Genomic DNA, 19,526 nt, shown 5'->3' with positions numbered 1-19,526 from the left:
GGGGGGTCCTGGGTCCCCCCGGGTGTTATTTTGGGGGGGGGGGGGGGTTTGAGCTCTGCCCCTCCATGAGACTCTTGTGGTGCTCAGGGGGGTTTTATTTGGGTCTGGGAGGTCTGAGGGGCTCAGACCCCCCCAAATCCTTATGGGGGGAGAGGTCGGACCCCCAAATCCTTGTGCAGTGGGAGGAGGGGGCTCAGACCCCCCCCAAATCCTCATCCGGGGGTCTCTCCCCCTCCCTCGTCCCAGGGTCCGTCCAGGGGCAGTTCACACCCTGGGGGGGGGAATAGAGGAGCTGTTGCCATGGCAACGAGATACCCCCCCAAACCCCTGACCCCCCCACTCCCAACCCCAGACCCCCCAAAACCCCCCCAAACCCTGACTCCACCCAAAACCCCCTCAGCCCCCCCAATTCCCCCAGTTTTGGGGTCCCCCTCAAATCCCCGACCTCCCCAGACCCCCAATTTCGGGATCCCTCCCCAAATTCCTGAATAATCCCCCCAAACCCTTTGACCCCCAAATTTTGGGTCTCCCCCAATCCCCCCCACCCCCCAATTTTGGGGTCCCCCCCTCTCTCACGGTGCGGCCGCAGCTGCAGAACACGCAGGAAATATTTGGGGGGGATCCGGCCCTGGGCGTCCCCCGGCGTCAGGATCACCCCATTGACCGAGCGAAAAAAGGGATCCCGTCTGTGGGGAGGGGTCGGGGGGGTCACACGGACATCGGGGGGGACCCCCAAACATCGGGGACCCCCCCAAATATCGGGAACACCCCCAAAAATCCGGACCCTCCCTCACCCGCCAGCGCCCGGGGGCCGTCGATGATGATGGCGATCTCCGAGTCCGACCTCATCCCTGTGGGGAGGGGGATTTTGGGGGCTCCTGGGCGGTTTTGGGGGGTCCTGAGGGGATTTGGGGGGTCCTGAGGGGCTTTGTGAGGATCTGGGGGGCTTCAGGGGGAAGGTTTGGGGGTCTGGAGGAGGATTTGAGGTGTTTGAGGGGTTCTAGAAAGGGATTTGGGGAGGCTTCAGGAAGGATTTGGGGGTGCCAAAGAGGTTTGGGAGCTTTGGCGGGGGGGGTTCTTGAGGGGTTTAGGGGGGCCCTGCTGAGTCTTGGGGAATTTCTGGGGGTGCCCCGGGTTCTTTTTGGGGAGGGGTCGCACATCAGGGTCCACCCCGCCAGGTGAGTGCGGGGTCTCTGCGGGGTTTGGGGGTCTCGGGGGTTTTTGGGGTGTCCCGGGGGAGGTTTTTTTTGGGGGGGGGGGGGTCACTCACCGCTGCGCACGCCGGGGTCCCCCGGCAGCCCCCCCGCCAGGTGCAGGTGTTGCCGCCCCATGGGGCGCAGCCCCCCCGCCCGGATCGGGCCCCACAGGCGGCGCCGGGTGCCGTGGGCGAGGGTCGGGGGCAGCGCCTCGGGGGTGCGCAGGGGCGTCAGCTCCAGATCCGGCACCTGCGACCCCCGGACGCGCCCCCCGGAGCAGCTGAGACCCCCAAAATCCAACCCCGGATCCCCAAAATCCAACCCCGGATCCCCAAAATCCCACCCAGATCTCTAAAATCCCGCCCCGGATCTCCAAAATCCAACCCCGGATCCCCTAAATCCAACCCCGGATCCCAAAACCCCACCCAGATCTCTAAAATCCCGCCCCGGATCTCCAAAATCCAACCCGGGACCTCCAAAGTCCAACCCGGGACCTCCAAAATCCCACGCAGATCCTCAAAATCCAACCCAGGCTTCCCAAAATTTTCCTCGAGACACCCAAAATCCCACCCAAAATTCCACAAATCCCACCCGGGATGGCCGAAACTCCTCTCCAGATCCCCCAGCCCTCTCAGAGACCCCCAAAATCCCCCATCAATTCCTCAAATCCCTTTTCCAGTCCCCCGAGTCCCCCATAAACTCCCCAAAATCCCCAATAACCCCCCCAAATGCCCTCTCCAGCCCCCCGAAACCCCTCGAGGATCCCCCAGACCCCTCAGGGACACCCCTAGACCCCTCGGGACCCCCCAAAATGCCCCGTAAATCCCCCAAAATCCCCCATAGACCCCCCCAAATGCCCTCTCCAGCCCCCCAAACCCTCGCGGACCCCCCAGACCCCTCGGGGACCCCCCCTCACCGGCAGGGAGTGCCCCTGGTTGGCCCTGACCCTCAGGGGGTCCGGCCGGAGGGTGAAGCGACCCTTGGGGTCAGCGGCCACCACCCTGCGCACGTCGCTCTCCGAGACCCCCGCGAAGCGCCGCAGCCGCAGCAGAGCCCCCACCTCAACAAATCCATCTGAGCCCAAAATCCCCCCCGGGACCCCCGTCAGGGCCTTTGGGAGGGTCTCAGGGGGGATCTAGGGTGTCCCTGGGGGTGTTTGGGCGTCCCTGGGGGTGTTTGGGGCGTCCCAGGGGGTGTTTTAGGGGTCTCAGTGGGTGTTTTGCGGTCCCAAAAGGATTTGGAGGGTCCCAGGGGCATTTGGGGTGTCCCAAGGGGCATTTGGGGTGTCCCAGGGGGCATTTTGGGGATTTTGGGGGGTCCAAAAGAGTATTTGGGGTGTCCCAGGGGATGTTTTGGGGGTCCTAAAAGGATTTGGGGTGTCGCAGGGAACAGGGGATGTTTTGGGGGTCCTAAAAGGATTTGGGGTGTCGCAGGGAACATTTCGGAGAATTTGGGGTATCCCAGGGGGTGTTTTGGGGGTCCTAAAAGGATTTGGGGTGTCGCAGGAACATTTCGGAGAATTTGGGGTATCCCAGGGGGTGTTTTGGGGGTCCCAAAAGACTCGTGGGGTGTCTTAAGGAATGTTTTGGGGTATTTTTGGGGTGAGTTTTGGAGGATTTTGGGGTAGGTTTTTGGGAGATTTTGGGGTGGGTTTGGGGGGGGGAGATTTTGGGGAATTTTGGGGTGGGTTTTGGGGGATTTTGGGGTAGGTTTTGGGGGATTTTGGGGTGGGTTTTGGGGTCTCACGCACCCGGGCCCATGGGCAGCCCCTCGGCCTCGGCCCCGTGGCGCAGGACGTAGCTCAGGGCCTTGGACAGCCGCACCCCGGGGTCCTGGGGGGGCCCAAGGTGACCCCAACCCCCCCTCGGAGACCCCCAACCCATCCTGGGTGACCCCAACCCACCCCTAGGCATAGCCCACAGCCCCCCCACCAATCTTAGACCCCCAATCTTTGACCCCCTCCCCAAATTAAGCTTCAAATTGCCCCTCCCCCTTCAGTACCTCCCCCTTCCCCAATTCCTGGACCCCCCCTAAATCCCCCCCGCGCATTTCTGGGTCCCCAACGTGTTCCCCCCTCCCCACTTTGATGTCCCCGGCCCCGTGTCCCCCCCTCACCCACGGGGTGTCCTTCCCCTTGGGTCCCCCCTCCCGCTCGGTGTCCTTGTCCCCCCCCCCCATTTTTGGGGTTCTTGCCCTCTCCCCTTCCCATGTCCCCCCTCTTTGCGGTGTCTCCCCCCTCCTTGTGGTGTCCTTGTCACCTCTCCCCCGTGTCCCCCCCCGACCCCCCCCATGTCCCCACCCCCTGTGAAGTGTCCCCAACCCAAATCTGGGGTCCCCTCCCCAAATTTCGGGGTCCCCCCGCCCCCTCCCCACCTCCTCCTTCCGCCGCCGCCGCCGCTGGGCGGCGCTCGCGCCCTCCCCGCCGGCCATGCCGGGCCACGTGACCGCGCGGCTCCCGCGCCACGTGACCGCGCGGCCCCGCCCCCCGCATGACCCCGCCCCTCCGGCGCCGCGTGACTCCGCCCCCCGTGCCACGTGCCGGCGCTGTCACGTGTCCCCCTCACGGATTGCCGGCTCCACCAAGCGCGATCGTTGCGGGTCTGGGGGTTTTTATTACCGATCCCCCTCCCCACAAAAAAAAAAACCCAAAGGGGATTTTTACCCCCGTCCCCTCCTCCAGGGCCCCCTCCCCACCCCTCAGTCGAGTTTCCGAGCCCCCAGTTTTTGGGGGCCGCGGGGACCCGCCCGGCGCTTGGCTCGAGCTCCCGGCGCCGCTGCTGCTCCCGCTGCCGCCTGCCCGGTGGGGGCCCTGAGGGGACACGGAGGTCACCGGGGGAGGGGGACAGGGAAAAACGGGGGTCAGGGGGATCAGAGGGACGAGTGGGGGGACAGGTGTGTCACAAGGGGGGACAGGGAGCGTGAGGCCCTGAGGGGGTCCAGGGAATGGGGATTCAGGGGGATGGAGGGGTCTGGGGGTTCAGAGGGCGTTGGGGGAGCCATCTGGGGGGCGTCTGGGGTCCCAAGGACATTGGGGAGGGGTCCCGGGAGGCTGGGGAGCCCCTCAGGGGCATTGAGGGGTTTCTGGGGAAGGATGCCAAGGGGTTTTGGGGGGGTCCCGGGGGTGGTGGGGGCACCCCCAGGCAGTGCTGGGGGGAATTTGGGGAGATCTCTGGGGGTGTCTGGGGGGTCGAAGATGACTGGGGGTGACCTGGGTGGGTCCTGGGGATGTTGTGGGGATCCTGGGTGGGTCTGGAGGTTCCAGGGGGTGTCTGGGGGTGTTCGGGGGGGGGTCCCAGGTGGGTCTGGGTGTCCCGGGTGGGTCTGGGGGTTCCAGAGGAGGTCTGGAGTGGGTCTGGGGGTGTCCCGGGGGGGGTCTCACCGTGCTGGCTGGGCAGCGCCTCCCAGGCGTCCTCAGTGCCCCACTCGCCCCCCACCCCCCACCCCCCCTCACCCTCATCACCCCCCCCGGCTGGGGGAGGGGCGCTGGGGGGGGGCTCTGTGGGGGTGGGGGGCTGCGGGGGGGTCCCCAATTCCTCTGGGCTGCTGGCGGGGGGGCTCCGGGGCAGCTCCATGTCCTGGTAGGGAGGGGAGTGGGTACAGAGGTGATGAGATGGGGAGGGGTCACACTGTACCCCCCCCCCCCCAAAATGTGACCCCCCACCCCCTCAAAACTCACCTCCAGACTCCCCAATCATCATCCCACCCATCGGCATCTTCCAGGGGGGGCTCCTCGGGGGGCGTCTCCTCGCTGGGGGGCTCTTGGGGGGGCAAAATGAGGGCTTAGGGGGGGTCCCCAAGGCTGGGAGGGGTCCCCAAGGCTGGGGGGCTCAGGAATTTTGGGGGGGGAATTAAAGGGGGAGGGTCACTCACCTTTTGGGGGGGCCGCAGGGCTCTCGGCCGGGGTCTGTGGGGGGTCCCAGCGTGGGGGGGGGGCTGTGCCGGAGCCGCCCCCCCCTCGCCCCCCATCAGCCGGAGCGGTCAGGGAGGTGACACCGGTGACAGCCCAGGACACGGCTGCCCCCAGCCCCCCCGCGCCCCCCCCGGCACGGCCGCTGTGCTGGGGGTGTCTGCAGGAGGGAGGGGAGGGGGTCACGGGGTGGGGGGGGCACCCCAAAACCACCTCTGTGTCCCCCCCACCCCCATTTCCCCCACCCCATCCCAATTCCTTCCCTTTCCCCCAGACCTTCATTTCTCCCCCCTGCCCACAATTTTAGGTCCCCTCCCCCCAATTTTTGGCTCCGCTGCCCCAGTTTTTTTCCCCCCTCCTCACAATTTGTGCCCCCCCCCGCAGTTTCTCACCGCCCTCCTGGACCCCCCCGGCCTCGGCCGCTGCCTCCAGCTGCTCCAGGAAGCTGCGAATGGCCCGGAACGCCTGGGGGGGGCAGGGGGACCCCAACAGTGAGAGACCCCCCTGGACCCCCCCCCTGCTTCATAGCACCCTGCCCCCACCAAGGAGTCTCTCAATTTCTCCGGGACCCCCCCTCATTTGCTCTGGGACCCCCCTCCCTCAGCACCATGAGCACCCCCCTAATTGCCATGGGAGCTTCCTCAGCACCCCCTGCTTTGAGACCCCCAACCCATTTCAATGGGAGCTGCAGCACCCAAACCCCCTCCCCAATTCCTCTGTGTCCCTCCCACCCCCTCCCCAATTCCTCTGTGCCCTCCCCAGCACCTAAACCCCCTCCCCTGTTCCTCTGGGTCCCTCCCCCACACCCAGCCCCCTCCCCAAATTCCCCCAGCCCCCTCCCCGCCCTCACCTGCTGCCGAACCCCGGGGTGGGGGTCCACGGTGAGGGCGCACAGGGGGGGCAGCACCCGGGCCGCCACCTCGGCGGGGGCGTAGAAGCCGTGGGTGGCGGCGAAGGCGGCGACGGCCGCGGCCCGGGCCGGGGGGAAGGGATCCCGGGTGGCCCTGGCCAGGGCGGGGGCCAAAACCCGCCGGCGGGTCTGGGGGGACACGGGGACAGTCAGGGGGACACAGAGAGAGGGGAGACACAGAGGGAGGGGGGGACAGGGGGACAGTGAGAGGGGGGACAGGGGAGGGTACAGGGGCACAAGGGGACAGTCAGGGGGACACAGAGAGAGGGGGGACAGGGGAACAGTGAGGGGGGACAGGGGGACATTGAGAGGGGGGACAGGGGAGGGTACGGGGGCACAAGGGGACAGTCAGGGGGACACAGAGGGGGAATCGAACAGGGTACAGTGAGAGGGGACAGGGGACAGGATCTGGGGTGTGACAGGGGGACAATGAGGTGGAACAGTGAGGGGAGGGGACAAGGGAAAGGGGTCCCAGGTGGCCCAAACCAAGGTAGGGAGTCTGGGGGTGGGAGGGGGGCACAGGGGAAAATAGGTACTGGTTCACTGTAGAGGGGTTTTGGGGGGGTTCAGGGGGTGTCAGAGCTCACCTGGGCGGGCAGGTGGGGGGCCAGGCGCCCCAGGCACAGCAGAGGGGGTTCAGGGGGGGTTCAGGGGGGTTCAGGGGGTGTCAGAGCTCACCTGGGCAGGCAGGTGGGGGGCCAGGCGCCCCAGGCACAGCGTGGCGTTGCAGCGCAGGGGTCCCAGCGCGTCCCCCCCCTGCACCCGCAGCAGCAGCCGGGGCAGCTCCCCCCCCCTGCGCCCCTCCCCCAGCTTGGGCGCCAGCAGCACCATGGACTGGGGGGGAGGGGGGGGACAAACAGAGGGGGGGGGTCAGGGAGCACCCCCAGATGGGATTTGGGGGGGGATCCAACCCATTTGGGGGTGCCCAGGTGGTTGGGGGAGTCCCACCCGTTTTGGTGGATTTGGAAGGAGGTTCCCAGGTTATTGGGGGAGGGGGCTCCAGGAGATTGAAAAGTTCTGCCCATTTGGGGGCATCCCCACTGAGTCCCACCCATTTTTGGGGGGTCCCCACTCGGTCCCACCCATTTAGGGACTACCCAGGTGATTTGGGGGTGTCCCCAGGTGAGTTTGGGGTTTGTTATTTGATTTTTAGAAAAGTTTCCAGGTGGTTTTGAGGGATCCCCAGGTAACTTTTGGGAGAGTCCCAGGAAGTCTGGAGGGCCTGGGTGATTTGGGTCCAGGAGATTCTGTGGGTCCTGGGTTATTTTTTGGGGGGGGTTCCCAGGAGATTTGGGGGGTCCGAGATGATTTTGGGGGCCCACCTTGACCGTCTGCTCGCGGATGGCCGGGTTGGAGTCCAGGAACCCGTGGGCAACGTGGGGGAAAATTTGGGAATCCACCGTGGCCTCAGGCAGGAACTCAATGTACTCCTCGAGCTGGGCATGGGGGGATTGTGAGAGCCCTGAACACCCCCAGGGACCCCAAAAACCATGGATCACCCCCCCATGGACCCCCCAAACCCCATAGACCGCCCCCCTCAATCCCTCCCAGTCTGATCCCAGACTCTCCCAGTCCTTCCCACTGCCTCCCAGTGCTCCAGTCCCTCCCAGTCCTTCCCAGTCCCTCCCAGTCCCATCCCAGTCCCTCCCAGTTCTTCCCATTCCCATCCCAGCACTCCCAGTCCCATCCCAGTGCTCCCAGTCACCAGCTGCAGCAGGCGCAGGCGCAGGCCCCGCTCAGGGGACGAGAAGAGCCGGACGAGGACGGGGACGATTCGCTCCTGGTACTCGGGGGGGTCCAGGACCTTCGCCACCTGGGGGGACAGGGGGGACACCAGGGGGCTATGGGGGTTACTGGGGGGGATTTTGGGGGATCCCACCTGCAGCAAGGGGGGCAGGGAGGTTGTGGGTGGGATTTTGGGGGTCCCACCTGCAGCAGGGGGGGCAGGGAGGTTGTGGGTGGGATTTGGGGTTTCAGGGATGTTTTCGGGGGGCGTTTTGGGGGGGTCCCACCTGCAGCAGGGGGGGCAGGGCGCTGGCATCGGCACTGCCCAGCTCCAGGGCCTCGAGCAGCCTCGGGAGCAGTTTGTGCCTCCGGAAGGGCCCCGGGAGGGACTCCAGGAGAGGGGGCAGCTCCTGCAGGAACGTCCGGCGCTCCGAGGGGTCCCGGACCTGCCAGGGGGTCCCAGAAACACCCAGAGGGGTCAGGGGGGACAGCACAGGATGGGGAGGATGATGGGGATGAAGATGAGGAAGAGGATGAAGGAATAGGAGTGAAGAGGATGATGATGAGGGGACAGGGATGGGAAGAGGATGAGGATGAAAGAATAGGGATCAAAGGATGAGGATAAAGGAACAGGAATGAACATGGGATGAGGATGAGGAGGAACAAGAATGAACATGGGATGAGGATGAAGATGAAGGAATGGATCAGGACACAGTGATAGGGATGAGGATGATGATGGGGATGAGGAGCACGATGATGAAATAGGGATGAGGATGAGGCTGAAGACAAGAACGGGACGAGGATAAAAGAACAGGAATGAACATGGGAATGAGAATGAGGATGAAGGAATGGATCAGGAGACAGCGATAGGGATGAGGATGATGATGAGGACGGGAAGAAGGAACAGGAATGAGCACAAAGATGAGGAGACAGGGACGAGGATAAAAGCACAGGAATGAACATGAGGGTGAGGATGGTGGAACAGGGATGAAGTGAGGCTGAAGCCACACCTGGAAGTGCTCGAGGAAGAGCCCAGTGCGCACCAGGGCACAGGCCAGGAAGGCTCCAGGGCGCTGCAGCTGCTCCAGGAGCGGCCCCGGGCCCGGCCGGGCCCCTGGATCTGCTGCCACCAGCTCCGAGAAGGGCGGGATGAGCCCGGGGGGCAGCTGGGGGGACAGGGGGGACACGGGGTCAGGGACACCCCAAGGGCTTGGGGGGACAGGGGAACCCCTGAGCCTGGGGGTGTTCTGGGGGTGAGCAGGAATTGGGTGGATTCACAAGTCTGGGGGATCCCGGGTGTTTGGGGGTGCCCAGGGGGTTCCCAGGATTTTGGGGGGGGGGTCCCTGACCTTGCCGAAGCTGCGCAGAGCCCCTGGCCGGGGGAGGGGTCCATTGAAGACCTCCCAGATGAGGCAGCCCAGGCGCCACATGTCCCCTGCCCTGGGGGGCCGTGACAGTGGGGAGGGGGCACAGGGGACCCCCGTGGTCCCCTGAACCCCCCCAATGCCACCCCTGTCCCCCCTTTCCATGTCCCAACTCACCAGGGGTCCCCCTTCCCTCGGGAGGGGTCACTGAGCTCGGGGGGCTCCTGGGGCCGGGGGGGGTCACTGGGGGGGCGGCTGGGGGTCCCCTCACTGGTGGCCGCCACCCTCTCGAGCCCCCCCAGCTTCCACTCGCCCCCAGGGTCCACGAAGACGGCGTCGAGTCCCAGCGCGTGGTGAACGAGCCCCGAGACCCCCAGGAACGCCAGCGCCGTCTGGGGGGGGCAAAAGACCCCCCAAAATCAGTAACCCCCCCTCACAAAAGGAACCCCTCCCCCCCCACAAAATCCCGGGGATCCATCCCCCCCACACACCTGGGCCCATCCAGATATTGGGGTCCCCCTCACACCCCCTGATTGCAGGGTCCCCACAAAGGTCTCAGGGGACCCCCCCCCCCCCAGACTGTTCCCAGACCCCCCCCTCACCAGCAGCCGCTGCAGCCCCCAGGCCACCTCCTGCTCGCCTGAGTCCCCACTCGGGGGGTGCAGCCTCAGGTGCCGCCGCAGGGGGGTCACAGCCTCTGTCACCAGGTACAGGCACTGCTCCGTCTGGGGGGGACACTCGGGGTCACCCCCACCGCCCCCCGTCACCCCCCGTGTCCCCCCACCGCCCTCCGTCACCCCCCGTGTCCCCCCAAGTCCTTGTTTGTGTCCCTCCTTTGTCCCCCTCGCTGTCCCCACCATTCCTGTCCCCCAGTGTCCCCCCAGTGTCCCCCTGTTCCCTCCTGACCGCTCATTCCCCCCGTCACCATTGTCCTCCCATTGTCCCCTGTCCCCCCACAATGTCCCCATCCCTTCATGTCCCCCCATGTCCCCCCTCAATGTCCCCATCCCTTCATGTCCCCCCATGTCCCCCTCAACGTCCCCATTCCTTCAGGTCCCTCCACTCACTCCCATCTCCTCACTCCCCCAATGTCCTCCCATGTATCCGTGACCCCCCCACACTGTCCCCGCGGTGTCCCCGGTCCTGTCACCTCCAGGCTGTCCAGGTAGCCCAGGATGTTGGGGTGCCGGAGGCTGCGGAGCCGCTTCAGCCCCGCCCGGGCCAGCGCGGTGGCACCGGGATCCACCCCCGGGCCCAGGCTGTGGGCAAACACCGACACCGGAGCGCCATCGGCCTGGGGACACGGCGACAGTCAGGGGACACGGCGACAGTCAGGGGACACGGCGACAGTCAGGGGACAGCGCGGGGAACAGCACAGGGGGAAAAGGGGGGACACTGTGGGGACACGCGGGGGCGGAGTAACGACAGGACAGGGGGACACGAGGGGACAAATGGAGATGTGGGGACAGCGGGGATGGAGACACCTGGGACCTGGCGATGGGGGACACGGGGGGAGCATGGGGGGACATACGGTGACGTGGGACAGGTGACAGCGAGAGCTGGGGCACAAAGGGATGGGGACACCGGGGGACACCGGGGGACAAGGATGGGGGTCGCGGGGACATGGGGAGGGGCTCGGGGCAGGGATGGCGGGGCCGTGGCCATGCAGGGGACAGGGAGGGGACACACGAGGGGACCCCCCACACACACGCACAGACAACTCCCCCCACCTTGCGACGGCCCCGCAGCAGCCGCCAGAGCGGGGGCCGGGGACGCTGGGTCCGGGAGCGGCTCCGCCTCGGGATCCGCATCGGGCGGGCCCAGCTCGAAGGGGAAGTCCCGCACCGGGTCCCGGGAGAAGAGCCACATGGCGGGGCCGGGGCCGGGCCCGCGCTCCCGGCGGCTCCCGGGGCTCCGAGCGGGTCCCGGGGCCGGAGCGGGCCCGGAGGAAGCGGCGGCGGCGCCGGGCGGGAGGATCCGGTGACGGACCTGGGGGGGCGGGGCCTCAGTGAGCCAATGAAAGGCCAAGGGTGGGGTCTGGACGAGCCAATGAAAGGGCGGGGGGTGGAAAATGGGAGGTATGAAGGGCGGGGCTTGGAAGAGCCAATAAGGGGCTGGGGAGGGGCCTAAAAGAACCAATGAGGAGCCAGGAAAGAGGGAGGGGCGGGGCGAAAAAGAGGCGAGGCCAAAACCAGCGGGAGGGGCGGGGCTTGCAAAGGACACGCGGCAGGAAGCGGCGGTGACGTCACCAAGCGGACCCAGGCCGCGTTGCTATGTCAGGGGGAACAGGCAATGACGTCATATGCACAGTCACCGCCCCCCGCCCCCCCCAGCCCCAATGACGACACAAGGCCGGTCAGGACTCTGCAGTTTATTGAAGGCCCCTATTGATAGGGGGGTCCTGTCACGATACTGGGCATTCCCAGCGATACAGCGCCCCCTCATGGTCCTGGGTCCTTGGCACAGGGGCCCTGTCGTGATCCAGGAGCGCTGTCACGACAGGGGGTTTGTGTCTCCATACTCCTCTTCAGAGCGATCCAGGGTCCTGTCAGGATACAAAGCCCTTGCAGAACGTGAGTTCTTATCGCGATAGGCAATCCCTGTCGTGATATGGGGCACCCCCTGTCCGGGAACTGTGGGTCACCCGGTGTGGGCCTCTGGGAAAATGGGGAACAGGGGGTCCCTGTCACAATAAGGAGTCCCTGTCACGATATGAGGAGCCCTGTTACCAAGAGGGGTCCCTGTCACGACATGGAATCACCACCTCCCTGTACCATGGGGCACACAAAGCCATGTGAATAAATGGAGGGAGGGTTCCCATCACGCTAATAGGTCCTTATCACAATATGGGGGCTCCTGTCGCGATATAAGATCCCTGTCAGGATACAGGGGTCACCCTTTTCTCTGGATTGTGAGATGCCCAAGTCAAGGAGGAGAAATGGGGGGGTATCCACCAGGATTTGGGGCTCTCTGTTGTGATATCGGGGGGTCTCTGTCGCGATAGGGCCCCAGGCCAGCAGCAGCGGCGCCGCGAGGGGTCGAACCCCGCCCCGGGGGGTCCCGGGGGTGCCACCACCGGCGCCTTTTGCTTTTTTTTCGGCCTTTTTGGGTCCAGAGGAGAAAAAGCAAAACCTGAGAAAACCAGGAAAAGTTTTCTCAGGAAAAGAAAAAACCTCCCGAAACGGGAAAAATAAAAAACCAAAAACACCTCCCCAAATCGTCTCTGGCCCCGCCCCATGCGATATGGGGCAAAATGTGGGGAATTTGGGGCCAGAGCACACCCGAAAATGGGTGGTTTGGGGGGTTTGGGGCCCAGCATGTGCCCCCAGCGCAATTTGGGCAGAGAAACGGGGATTTTGGGTCAGAGTCACGGCCCAGACGCAAAACAGACTCAGAAACGGGGATTTGGGGTCACAGGCGCGTCCCGGTCGCAAAATTGGGCCGGAAAGGGGAATTTAGGGCGCAAAATGAGCTCAGCTCGGGGCATTTGGGGTTAATCCCGCGCCCCCGGAGCACAACGAGGTCAGAAACGGGGATTTGGGTCGGACGCGCGATCCGGGCGCAAAACGGGCTCAGAAAGGGCCACTTCGGGTGCCACGCGCGCCCCCGGCGCAGAATTAGCTCCGAGACGGGGATTTTGGGGTTAATCACGCGCCCCCCTCGCAGCTTGGGCCGAGAACGGGGGATTTTGGGGTCGGCGCGTCCCGGGGCCCCGCCGGTACTTACTCTGCTGGCTCACCTTTTCCTGCCTCTTATTTTGGGGGGGATTTCTAGTTTTTAAGCCTTTTTTTGGAGCAAATTGTCCATTTTAGGGCGAATCAAGGCGGTTTTGGCACTGTCACTGTGGGGAGGGGAGAGAGACAACACCCAACCCCCCATCCCCAACACCTGCTCCTCCAGCCCTTTGCTTTGGGGGAAAATCCAGGGAAAAAGGTTCAAAAGCTCCTCCCCCTCCCAAGGCACCATGCGAAGGCGCTGACTAAGCATTTTTTTTTGGGTGGAAAACCCCCTGGTTTTGGTTAAAATTCCCAGCTTGGGGGCGGGCCCTACGAGCAGCGCATTCTGAGGCAATTTCAGCAATTTTGGATTTTTTTAATGGGGGGGGGCAAAGCAGCCAAACCCAAAGCTCCCCCTCCTCCCCTTCCATCCCTGGAGTGGCCCATTTTGGGGTGAAAGCGGCACAAATACCAATTTCTGGCTCCCTACTGTTCCTGCAGACCCTGATTTGGGGTTTTTTTGCCCCATTCTGGCTCTTGGAGGCTCCTCAGGCGGGGGCAGGGCCGGCGGGGCTGCAAAAAACACCCACGAGACCCCCCCCACATACACACACCCTGTCAGCACAATCCATGTTTGGGGGGAAAAGCGGCCGAATCGGTCAAACCGCCCGAAGGTCGCGGTTTTCCGCCGGTTTCGGGGGGATCTGGGGTCGGGAGGTGCCCGCATGCCACGTCCGGGGGGGGTCCCCGCGCTCCCCCCGCCTCCCGACGCCCCAAACCGGCCGAAATCGCCCCAAATCCGCCGCCCCTCCCCCCACCCCACCCGCGCGGGTCCCGGGGGGGCTCAGGGTGGGGGAGGGGCGCACCCGGTACCTGCCACCGCCCGATTTTGGGGGGGGGGGATTTTGCCTCAAATTTGAGGCTCCCCCGCCCCTTGCTCGCTCCTACACTTACTCGTTTTGGGGACAAAAGTCTAAATTTAAGCATTCCTGCTGCTGGTTTTGGAGAAAAAACCTGAAAACATGATTATTGTCCCCTCCCCCCACGCCTGCTCCAGCCCCTCCCTCGCGGGGTTTTTTGGGGGGGTTTTACTTTTGTTTTCCTAAGGAAAGCTCCCGGAGCCTCATTCCTGCTCTTCCAGCTTCACTTTGGGGCAAAAAAGCTTCTTTTTGATGCTGCTGACTCCTCTCACTTGCGGCTGCGGAAAGGGCGGAAAAACACCCCAAAACCGCCCCCTACCCACCAAAAACCGACCTCCCCAACAAAAATGAAATTAAATCGACTCTTACTTCTCTGCATTCCCCAGATCTGGGGGTTTTCTCCTCAAATCCCTGCCGGAATCTCCTGAGCGCGTTTTGAGTGCAGACTGGCCTTTTCTGGTTAAATCCTCTTTTTTTTTTTTTTTTTGTTTTTCCCTTTCCTCGGCTTTTCTCTCACCGGTTTTTTTTTGCCTTTTTTTTCCCTGCGTTTTGCTGCTTCCCTGAGGGGGGAAAAAAACTCGAGACACCCCCTCCCTCTTTGCCCACCCCCTCCCAAAAAACAAAAATACAAAACATTTCTTTGATCGTTTCTCTCCCTTTTTTTTTTTTTTTTTTATCACCGGCCCCTCCCGCGCGACGCCTTTGGGATAAAAACAAAAGATTTTGGACACTTACTGAGCGGCGCCGGCGGGAGCGGCGGAGCCGGAGGGCGCTGGAGGAATTTGGGGGGTTTTTCCCCATTTCTGGGGAGTTTAATAGAAAAAGGGGGAAGGGGAAGGGGCGACGGCGGCGGCGCCTGAAACGACAGAACCCCAAAACCCCCAAATCCCCCCAAAATTCCCAAACCCCCGGAGGGGGGTGGGGCCTCACCCGGCCGCTGCCTCCGGCTCCGTTTGGGGCATTTTCCTCAAATTCCTCAATTTTCCTGGCTCCGGGACCCAAATCGTGATTTTTCTTCCTTTTTCTCCCTTTATCCTTCTTTTTTTCATTATTTTTCGCTTCTATTTTCTCCTCTAAATCCTCTTTGATTTTCTTTTTCCTCTCTTCTATTCTCTTCTATTTTCTCTCTTCTGATTTTTTCCCTGTTTTCTTTCACTTCCATCTTCTCAAATTTTCAGCACTTGGGTTTTTCTTTTTTTTCTACAATTTTCTATTTTCTTTTTTTCTAGTTTCATTTTTCTAATTGCATTTTTTCTATTTATTTACAGTCTATTTTCATTTTTCTATTATTTTTCTATATTCTTCTATTTGTTCGATTTTCATTTTTCTAATTTCTTCTATTTTCTCAAATTTTCTAATTATTTTTCTAGTTTCTTCTATTCTCCAATTTTCTTCTCTTTTTTTCCTATAATTTTCTATTTTCTTTTTTTTTCCATTTTTTCTATGCTTTTTCAATTTTCTTTTTTCCAATTTCTATTTTTTCAGTTTTGTTTCTGTTTTCTTTTTTCTAAGTTTTTCTATTTTCTTTTTTTTTTCTGATTTTCTTCTATTTTCTCTCTCTTTTTTGTTCTATTTTCTGTCTTTCTCTCCTTTTTCTCCTCTCTTCTCTCTGCTCCTCCCCTGCTCAACTGCCGCCATTTTACCAAAAAGTCCTTTTTTCCCTCCAGATGGGGCCACTGCGAAGAAAAACTTTTCCTTTCCCTGCCGACTCCATCTTCACTCTTCAGTTTTCCTGCTCTTCCCTCAAAATTGGCTCCTCTCAATCCATCCTGATCCTGAAAATGCCGCATTTCACCCCAAACCGGCCGCCCCCGCCTGCGCTGCCCGGCCCGGCCCCACTTGGGGACAAATCTACATTTTTAAAAAGCTTTAAGAGCTTTTAAAAATAAAATTCAATTTAGGAGCTTTTTTAGCAGAAAACAGCGTATCAAGCGCTTTTTCTTTCTTTAAATTAAAGAAGCTTAAAAAGCTCTTTTTTAAGTAAAATCGCCCCAGCTTTGCTCCGGCTTTTTGAAAATATCACATTAGGATATTTTAAGAATTAAAGAGCTGCGAGAGCTGCATTTTCTCCCAGAAATCGGCTTTGAAAGCAGCGATTTCTTAAAAACCAGCACTAGAAGCTTCGGTTTGAATAAAAACCAGCTTTAAGAGCTTTTTTAAGGTTTTTCATTCATTTTTTTCAATTAAAAGTGCCCCGGCTCGCCCCGGCTTTTCCCATTAGTGGAATCGCCGCAATTTAAGGATTCATATAGAAACCAAGCAGCTTTAAGAGCTCAGTTTTCCATAAAGGAAACAGCTTTTGTCTCTTTTCTTTAAATAAAGATTTAAGAGCTGCTTTTATGAAATAAAGCAGTCTTTGGAGCTCTTTCTATAAAATATCGCAGCTTTAAGAGCTTCTCGTAGGCAATAAAGCCATTTTTGGAGCCCTCGGTAAGAAATAAAGCCATTTTAGGAGCTTTTTTGTATAAAATCGAGCAGCTCTAAGCGATTTTGAGCCGAATTTGGGCCGTGTCGGGGCTGGTTCTCGGCCGGGCGCAGCCGCCGCGGGGCCCTCCCTTATAAGCGGCCCAGCACCGCCCCCGCGGGGGCGACAAAATAGTCCCTAAAATCGCCAAAAAAGGGCACCAACCCCCAAAATCCCCCCCAATATCTACCGCCCGCAGTGTGAAAAAGCTTCTTTTTTCATTATTTCACTTTTTTTACCCTTTTCTTCGATTTTTTCCCCTCACAAACTGTGCCCCCCCCTCCCCCCGAGGCCGTGGGCCTTCGGCCGGCCCACGCGGTCCAGTACGAAAATGGTTAAATTTAACGGAGATTTTTTTTGTTCGGTTTGGCCAATTCTGCCCTAAAATCCCTCGCTTCGACCTTCCCGGGTGGCTTTAGAGGTTTTTCATTTTCTTTTTTATTCATTCATTTTACTTTTTTTTTTTTTTTTTTGCTGCGTCACGGGGCTGGGCCCCTGCCAAAAAGGCGCCGTTTCTCCTCAAAAGGGTCACAAATCTTGAAGAAAAAAAAGTTCTTGAGGGAACACAGACCCCAAAGCCCAAATTTTCACCAGTTTTTGTTCCCCAAAAAGGCTGAACAACCCTTTTTAAACCCTTTTTTCTACCCTGATCCAGCACAGCCCTAACCACCATTTTAATTTCCTTTTCTACGACAGAAATGCATCAAAAACTTTGTGTTTCACCCCATTTCAGGCCATGCTGAGTCATGGAAGTCCCTGTTTTCAAGAAATGGAATAAACCCTCACTATTTTGAGGCATTTTAAGGCATTTTTTAGGCAATTTAAAGCACTTTTTTGGCTTTTTGAGGCGTTTCCGGGCAGGAAATGACACCCCAAGAATGCTGGCAGGGAGGGGACAACCCCCCTCCCCAACCTTTTAATTATCATTCATTAAAGCTGTTCTGGGGCTAATTAAAGCTGCTGACGAAAACAATGAGGCATTTTGGGGGTGTGGGAGGAGCTGTTCCGACATTTTTGGGGCGTTTCCTGCAGGAGAAAAATTTTCCTTATTGTTATTAATTATTTTCTGGGTTATTCCACCATTAAGGCTCTCAAATGTAAATTTTCCCCCCCATTTCAGGTGCAGGAAAAGGCCTCCCCCAGAAATACCCTGATTTTAGGCAAGGTTTATCTCAACGATCATTTTTACAGCAATAATCTGCCCATTTCCAGCTGGTTTAAGCCATAATTTAAAATTTTAAATCATTTTAGCAACTCTTGGCACAGTCAAATTTCAAGTTTTCTGCATGAAAATACCCCAAAAGCTGCTTTTTCCTTAGGAGCTGAGCCTGGAGAGGACATTTTAAAACATTTCCCTCTAGAAAGATGCTCTTCACCAAATCTTGGGTGTTTCTTAGGAAAAAAAAAAATAGAATAAAAATCAGGTTTAGATTTTTTTTAAAGCTGGGATAGCACTAAAGCTTCTAAAGGGCCTCAACATCACCTTAAGGTGAATTTAAGGCATTCTGGGGGCACAGGACACAGGTTTTGCTCTCAAAAATCACCACTAAACCAAACTGCAGCTTTTCAGCTGCTTTTTAAACCCAAATGGCCGCTTTTTAACCCAAAGCGGGAGGCTGCCCCTCCAGTCTCCTTAGCCCCTTTCTTAGTAGGTTTTTGATGCAAAACCACCTCAATTCTTCACTCTAAATCCACCATTTCCTTGAGACTTCCCAGCTTTTTAAAACCCGATCCTTTTTAGCGACTTTTCGCACAAAAATTACCTCACGAAAAGGGGCACGTACAGGGGGGGAACTTCATCGCGTCCCCTCCTCCGCGGGGCCCCTCAAGCCGCCGCTAAATGGGCACAAACCCCCTCCCCCCCGCTCCTCCCCTCCCCCACAGCCCCGACTTTCATTCTGCCCCTCCTCCACGCCCATTTTACAGGCAAATAAAAAGAAAATTGGGGGCGGGAACGGCCGCGGAAGGATCCGGCGGAAGGATCCGCGGAAACGACCCGGTGTGAAGTGACCTCCGGACATGTGGCCGGCGGAGGGATCCGCGCGCGGAGGGATCTGGGAGTGATGCGACAGTGGGCGGATCCACACGGAGACCCCGCCCCCTCTGCAGGCCCCTCCCTTGGCTTTGCCGCAGTCGCCGCGGGGGCGGCGTCGGGTGCGGGAGTGCGGCGTCATCGCTCCGTGCACTCCGCATTGGGCGGGGGAAGCGCCGAGTCACCTCTGCCGCGTCCGGAGAGGCCGAACGGTTAAAAAAAATTACCCTTTTCTCCTTGGTTTTACCTCAGAAAAGCCCGAGTTCCTTCAGGAAAATATCATTTGCCTCAGAAATGGCCGACTTCCGTCATAAAATGATCAGTTTCCCCGAGAAAATGTCCGGTTTTCCTCAGGAACGTTTGATTTTACCTCATCAGTGTCTCGCTTCCCTCTTGAGACGTCTGGTTTGTCTCAAAAACGTTTGATTTCCCTCAAGAAGTGTCCGTTTTGCCTCAGAAATGTCCTATTTACTTCGAAAGTGTCTTACTTCCCTCAGAAGTGTCTGATTTGTATAAAAAATGCCTCATTTCCCTCAGAAAGTTCCCGATTTGCCTCAGAAATGTCAAATTTTACCTCAGAAACGTCAAGTTTTACCTCAGAAATATCCTATTTTCCTCAGAAAAATATAATTTTTATTCAGTCATAACCCGCTCCCCCCCCCAAAATGGCGCCTTCCCACGGGAACAGCTCTGTGAGGCGGGGCGGGGGGCGATCTGCGTCCTTCACGATTTCCCTCAGATAACATTTATTCCAAAGCATTTCTTTATCCTATCAAATATTTATATTTTCTTCATTTTTTAGTTTCTAAATGTTGGATTTCAGAGCAGTTTCTTTGTGTTCTTTAGGCCCCGGTAACACTTACCCCTCCCACAGCACAAAACTCTCACCGGTTCTCCCTTAAAAAATCCTTAAATTTCTAAAAAGCACCTTAAGAAAATGAAATTATTCGGGACTGAGGCAGTTTTGCCGCAGAGTGGAGGCGTGTGGGGTTTAAGGGTAGAAAATGTGATATTTTGGATAAACGCAGCCCTGCTGGGTGGGAAAAGGGAGGAAAATGGGGTTAAAAAGTGAAATAGGGGGATTTTGGGTGGATTTGTGAAGGTCCCAAATGGACAATGAGCGATGCCCCCACATCAGCAGGACTTGCCCCAAAAATGGTGGAATTTGTCCCAAAGGTCTCGTTAGTGCTAATGAGAGGGAGAAGCCTCCCCAACACAGAAGCCCCTGACACAGGTGACAGGTGTGACGTGTGACATGTGTGACAAGTGTGACACACGCGTGTCCCTGAGTC

General features: G+C 59.0%; 2 protein-coding genes and 1 long non-coding RNA gene across 3 annotated transcripts; 1 reads left to right on the top strand and 2 right to left on the bottom strand.

Moving 5' to 3' along the window:
• Positions 1 to 81: 81 nt before the first annotated feature.
• On the bottom strand, positions 82 to 3,690 carry TRPT1 (tRNA phosphotransferase 1). The gene is made up of 7 exons (XM_077172522.1): positions 3,570 to 3,690; positions 2,947 to 3,028; positions 2,113 to 2,270; positions 1,271 to 1,445; positions 792 to 851; positions 577 to 684; positions 82 to 271 (listed from the first exon to the last, which is right to left on the bottom strand). Exons 1-7 carry the CDS (start codon positions 3,624 to 3,626, stop codon positions 213 to 215), a joined length of 699 nt encoding a protein of 232 aa, XP_077028637.1. The 5' UTR covers positions 3,627 to 3,690; the 3' UTR covers positions 82 to 212.
• Positions 3,691 to 3,878: 188 nt separating this feature from the next.
• Positions 3,879 to 11,109, bottom strand: SCYL1 (SCY1 like pseudokinase 1). The gene is given in 19 exon segments (XM_077172426.1): positions 3,879 to 3,958; positions 3,961 to 4,005; positions 4,576 to 4,627; positions 4,630 to 4,771; positions 4,873 to 4,954; positions 5,067 to 5,263; positions 5,486 to 5,568; positions 5,954 to 6,142; positions 6,692 to 6,847; positions 7,336 to 7,449; positions 7,719 to 7,826; positions 8,026 to 8,184; positions 8,749 to 8,904; positions 9,088 to 9,178; positions 9,280 to 9,494; positions 9,705 to 9,827; positions 10,253 to 10,396; positions 10,833 to 10,865; positions 10,900 to 11,109. Coding segments are annotated over 19 exon segments (2,226 nt in total). The 5' UTR covers positions 10,972 to 11,109; the 3' UTR covers positions 3,879 to 3,893.
• A 170-nt stretch (positions 11,110 to 11,279) lies between these two features.
• Positions 11,280 to 18,694, top strand: LOC129134038 (uncharacterized). Its single transcript, XR_008536110.2, has 2 exons — positions 11,280 to 11,675; positions 18,129 to 18,694. It is a non-coding gene; the product is annotated as an uncharacterized LOC129134038 (long non-coding RNA).
• Positions 18,695 to 19,526: the final 832 nt, after the last annotated feature.

Source organism: Agelaius phoeniceus, chromosome 38, assembly GCF_051311805.1.
Source record: "Agelaius phoeniceus isolate bAgePho1 chromosome 38, bAgePho1.hap1, whole genome shotgun sequence".
NCBI lineage: Eukaryota > Metazoa > Chordata > Aves > Passeriformes > Icteridae > Agelaius > Agelaius phoeniceus.
This window is presented reverse-complemented; position numbering and strand designations above follow the sequence as displayed.